Source organism: Lepeophtheirus salmonis, chromosome 13 (assembly GCF_016086655.4).
Source record: "Lepeophtheirus salmonis chromosome 13, UVic_Lsal_1.4, whole genome shotgun sequence".
Classification (NCBI taxonomy): domain Eukaryota; kingdom Metazoa; phylum Arthropoda; class Copepoda; order Siphonostomatoida; family Caligidae; genus Lepeophtheirus; species Lepeophtheirus salmonis.
The window spans coordinates 24,950,186-24,955,268 of record NC_052143.2 but is presented as its reverse complement, the minus strand read 5'-3'; the positions used below and the strand labels follow the sequence as shown (position 1 = coordinate 24,955,268).

General features: G+C 30.3%; 1 protein-coding gene across 1 annotated transcript; it reads right to left on the bottom strand.

Moving 5' to 3' along the window:
- Positions 1-3,283: 3,283 nt before the first annotated feature.
- Coq6 (ubiquinone biosynthesis protein COQ6, mitochondrial) lies at positions 3,284-4,768 on the bottom strand. The gene is made up of 2 exons (XM_040723533.2): positions 4,477-4,768; positions 3,284-4,428 (listed from the first exon to the last, which is right to left on the bottom strand). Exons 1-2 carry the CDS (start codon positions 4,685-4,687, stop codon positions 3,374-3,376), a joined length of 1,266 nt encoding a protein of 421 aa, XP_040579467.1. The 5' UTR covers positions 4,688-4,768; the 3' UTR covers positions 3,284-3,373.
- Positions 4,769-5,083: the final 315 nt, after the last annotated feature.

Below are 5,083 nucleotides of genomic sequence, written 5' to 3'. Positions count from 1 at the left end.
TTAGAAAAGAATATTCACTACTCAGGTATTAAATAATAATCACAACTGTGAAGGAAAAGTAAATCTATTCTTCAGATAAACAATTTCAAAGAAAATAGTCCAGCTAAATAATTCACAGGATTTACATAAGTACCCGGTCATGAACCATTTTTCTCCATCATTCCATTCTATTAAAACGATAAGAATTTTACTTATATGAATAAATAAATGCTGAATGTAAGTAACACATATTCTTTCCTGATTACTTAGTTAGTCTTTGTCACAAGACTTGAGGGGATTTTGCAGGTAAATATCTACATACAGTACATAAGTGCACTTATTATTACATTAATGATGAGTCAAACTTTCTTGAACTAAATAAAAATTGCATAAAAATCTCTTATTCATTATATAACGAATACGCATGTAGCCAGGTAAAAGTATATTAGGAATACTTTGATAAAATATTCATTTGCATCACTCATCATAAAATACTTACATATATGTCTATTATTCAATATTTAACAATTCAACTAAATAGAAGGAACAGTTCAAGCGCTCCTTTTTTATAAGTTAGAATAATCTACACCAAAAATAGGGGCCTCAACAATTTTTGAGAATTTACAATTATATAAAGCAGCAAAAAGAGGGGGATTTTTTTTAATTATAGGTATTGGACCCTCCACTTTCAAACACGGTGCTCGGAGTCTGAAAAGGAGGACTAATTATTACATTTTCCGTCATCTACTTTGTGTTCCTCATATTCAAAAATGTCCTGAAATATGTCATATACAAAATTGACTTCATGAGAGGAATTCTGACAACAGTTGTTCCCATGCATTGAAGTTTTTCCTTTGGTATCTTTCATACAGACGACTCGAATCTTTATTCTCTGTAGTTCATTCTCATTGATCAAATTAATATTCTTCATGCAATGAGGTGGATGTTCCACGAGACTCTGAGGACTAGATAATGATAAATTTTCGAGGCATTTCCTCCGACAAAAGTTTCTTTCACCAAAAGTACCTGAATCTTTGGGCAAAGTAATAGTTTAAACAAATTATTAATTGAAACGTTTACATCTTATCATAAAATAGGTATTTTAAACATATTATATATTTAAGTCTACTTTAATTTAAGTATCTATTTACGGTCTTGCTGTTCAATTTTTCCTATCCAAACTTGTGTACAAAAATTAATTATTGATAATAATATATATCATAAAAATTATAAACGCTTCTGCTTTTGAAGCATCCTGTAAATATGTATTATAAACGTTTTTTTGAAGTTCAAAAAACATTTGCAATACAGCGATACTTTTTAAAATTGGATAAATCATTTACAAGAATGTGAAGTAAACTATAATCTTCATATCAATGTATGGATATGTATTTTTTTAATACAGTCCCGAAACATATATAGCAATTAATTATTTTAAAAACAAAACAAAAAAAAACAGTTACCTCAGGAATTAATTATGTATTTGCAATTTTTTTTAATGCAAAGAAAAAAACACATTCGGTTGCACACTTATTTCTATAATTCTATCAAACGGTTTTAAAATATGGCTATTCACATATAAGATCATACAAAATAATCTCATTTACATTTATGCAAATTCAGTGGCTTATTAACCCAATAGCATGTAAGACAACATATAAAAACTTGAGAAAAATGAAATGTTTAATAGACCAACAATGACATTTTTTGACTTTCTATTTTTTATAGAAACGAAATATCAATGTATTCAATTACATATCATATTGATTCGTGAGCCGGACCGGGCTCGCCAGAATCTAATTGAATACCACAGTCCAATATGAACTTTGAAGTTGGACCCTTATTATTTAATTCATAACTCTTATGTAAACTGCTATCTCGCTTTTGAGAATTACTTTCCTAAAATAAAATACCTAATAATAAAAGCACATGATGTATACGTAGTAAAATTTTAAACAAAGAATTTAAAAAGTTACTAAATGCGTTGGATATTTTTATTTCTGAAAGGTGTATTTTTAAGGAACACACCTTTCTCGAAATCTTAAATATGTATAAATTTATACGTAAATCTTCGGGTTGCTATTATTAAGCAATCATTCTTCATAAGATATGACAGTATAATATTACGTATTACGCAAGAGTATACATTCAACGTCACTCGGTTAAATCTCGCTTTTAAAAATTAAACGCATTCCAATCGTCTATTTCCGCAATCAAAGAGCCTTGGGCAAATACTTATCAAAGAAATGCCATTTTGCCAATCCAATTCTAAAATACTCAAATGATAACCAATGAAGCAACTCAAAGAAGTTTATAAATATGTGAAATGAAGCAATTTATTAGTCTACGAGTATCTATAACTTATAATGAGCATCATCGATACTTAATAATAACTTTATCTCATAAACTTGAAGTAATTCATCATCAAACCTCTCAAACCACATCGTGGTTGAGGGCCAAATTGTCATAACGAAAATATTTGCTTTACAGAATTAAGCTTCGAAATTCAATTTCTTCATTATAAATAATGACGTTTTCCATCATTATTTAAAATATAAGTTTAATTTCAAAAGTCTGAATTTCTCTGTTTCAAAATATTAAACTTCTTTGATAACATATATCCAATAAAATTAAATTTTTTTAGATACTATTTAGCTCATAACCCTCAAAATGTAAATAACCAAGTAGGTATTTTACATCTTTTGCAAATTTTAAATTAATTTAATTAGAATATAAAGGATCCTGAAATGATTTGGATACAACAAGATGACTTACTTGAGTTTCTAATAGGACTTGCTCTTCTAAATAGCACATACGTCCAGATTTGATTTCGAATTTTTAAAGTAATCATACTTTTTTTTGTGTGCGTAGGTTTTGGAATAAAATATTTTGAATTATATCTTTGCATTTATCAATTTGTTTTTTCAAAATTCATTTAGTTATGTGATTATTAACTATTTTATAAGATATTTAATTGTTGGGGAATTGAAACATGCAAAACCATTTGAATAATTACATGAATGTGTAAAATTACTTTGAAATAATTAATAAATATATAGCTTCAGATTTTTTCATAATTTTATCAGAAATGAGAGCAGTGAAATGTCATTTGGGTACCGTCCAGGTACATGAAATGATTATTCTTCAAATAAAGGGAAGGTTGAGTGAATCTACTGTTAAGTTCCGATTATTTTGAAATTAAGGCATTCAAATAGGTCTACGCAGTAAGTAAATAAATATTGTTCTATTCCTATTCCAACTATGACATATTGCAAGATAATTAATAATAAATGAACAATCAACATATTTTTTTAACATACAAAATGTTAAATTTGCATTTACGATTTTATTAACAGTAGAAATAAGAAATTAAATAAGTAACCATATGAATATGTTAGGCATTAGCAGCGGCACTTTGTATCAAGTTTTTTAATGGCTTAATACCATTCACTACATTGAGCCCAAGACCTCGAATAGCGGCTAATACTTGAGACTCGTTACAAAACATTCTTTGAAGCATATGAGTCATAAATAAAGGTCCAACATTAGAACACTGACTAAGGGATTCATATTCTTTGAGGTAGGTCATGCTTCCGAGTACATCACCATTAGTCAGAGTTTCCTCTAATTTGTCGGTGAGAATTTTCACATCAGAAAAGCCTAGATTAGCTCCAAGCCCTGCCAAGGGATGAATTCGATGAGCTGCATCACCTATTAGAGCGGCACCATAATTTACATAATTGACTGTATGACCAAGTCCAAGAGGGAAAATGGCACGTGAAAAAACCTCATTATACCTGAGACCATTTATTTCGGACTCGTTAATAGATTGCACTTTCATAAAAGAGTCAAAGCAACGATTTACTTCATTAATAACTGAGGGCTCACTCACTTTCGATAAAATTGTATTGAGTTTGTAAAGGAAGTCTTCGTCATTTAAAGCCATATATTCTTTAGCCTTATGACTCGGAAGTGTCCATACGAGTGAGCAATGCTCTTTATCTAATGGTAATAAAGCAATTGGACCAGTTGGTAGGAACTTTTGATAGGCCGTTCCAAGATTAGGAGAAATATCTCTAAACTTTAACGTTGCAACAAGGCCAAACTGTTCATAGTTCGCTTTAAGTGTCTTTGAACAGGTTGCCTCCCGTACAATTGAATTAATACCATCAGCACCTATCACAAGCTCTGAGGAAATGGAAGTTCCATCATTTAATTTTAAATTCACAGGCCGTCCTTCCTCGTGAGGAAGATCGCATTTGACGATTTTAACATTATTTTGAAATGTTATTTCTGAGTTTTGAGATATTTTATGATGAAGAGAATCGATGATCTTCTGATTTTCGGCAATAGAACAAATTTCTCCTTCAAACTGAATCTTTGAATTAGATTTGGAGTCCCAAACAACCATGCGATTGACAGGAAAAGTATTTAATTCATTCCATACACCTGAAAAAATGGTTACATTTGAATCAAAAACTAAGTATCATGCACTACCTAAAGTGCGAAGTAGTTCTTGTGAAGCAGGATTCACTGCAAGGACTCTGTTTTGAAAAGGCGCTGCAACGGGATTGTTTTTTGGAGTTGAGGGCCCTCCATCTAGTAAAAGTATCCTCTTAAAAAGATGTGGCTTGGAGCCCAATGAACATGCCATGGCAGATCCGATAAGACCACCACCTACAATTACCGCTTGATATATTTGTGACATTATTCTATTTCTTCAACATTTAGCACGATGAAAAAATTAATATTTATAACATTTTGTTGATGACGTCAGAAAGAACAAAATGTCCTATTTTGCTTGCTGTTTATTTATTATGTAGCAAAAAGGAGCGTTTTTATATGACGTCAGTGTTGGAAATGTTTTGGGGCCCTAAATTGCAAAGAATAAAATGATTCAAATCCCTTTTTCATTAATATCAAGGAAAATAGTGAACTACTAGCTGGATGTCAAAATGGGATCAATAAATAAACGGACAATGAGTTCTATATATGTTTGGAGTGGCACCAAATCTACTGTGCAACCTCATCGGAGGGTTTAATAACATTCTAAGAGATATTTTTATAAAATGGCAGATTTTTAGTTAATATGTACAATTTATAT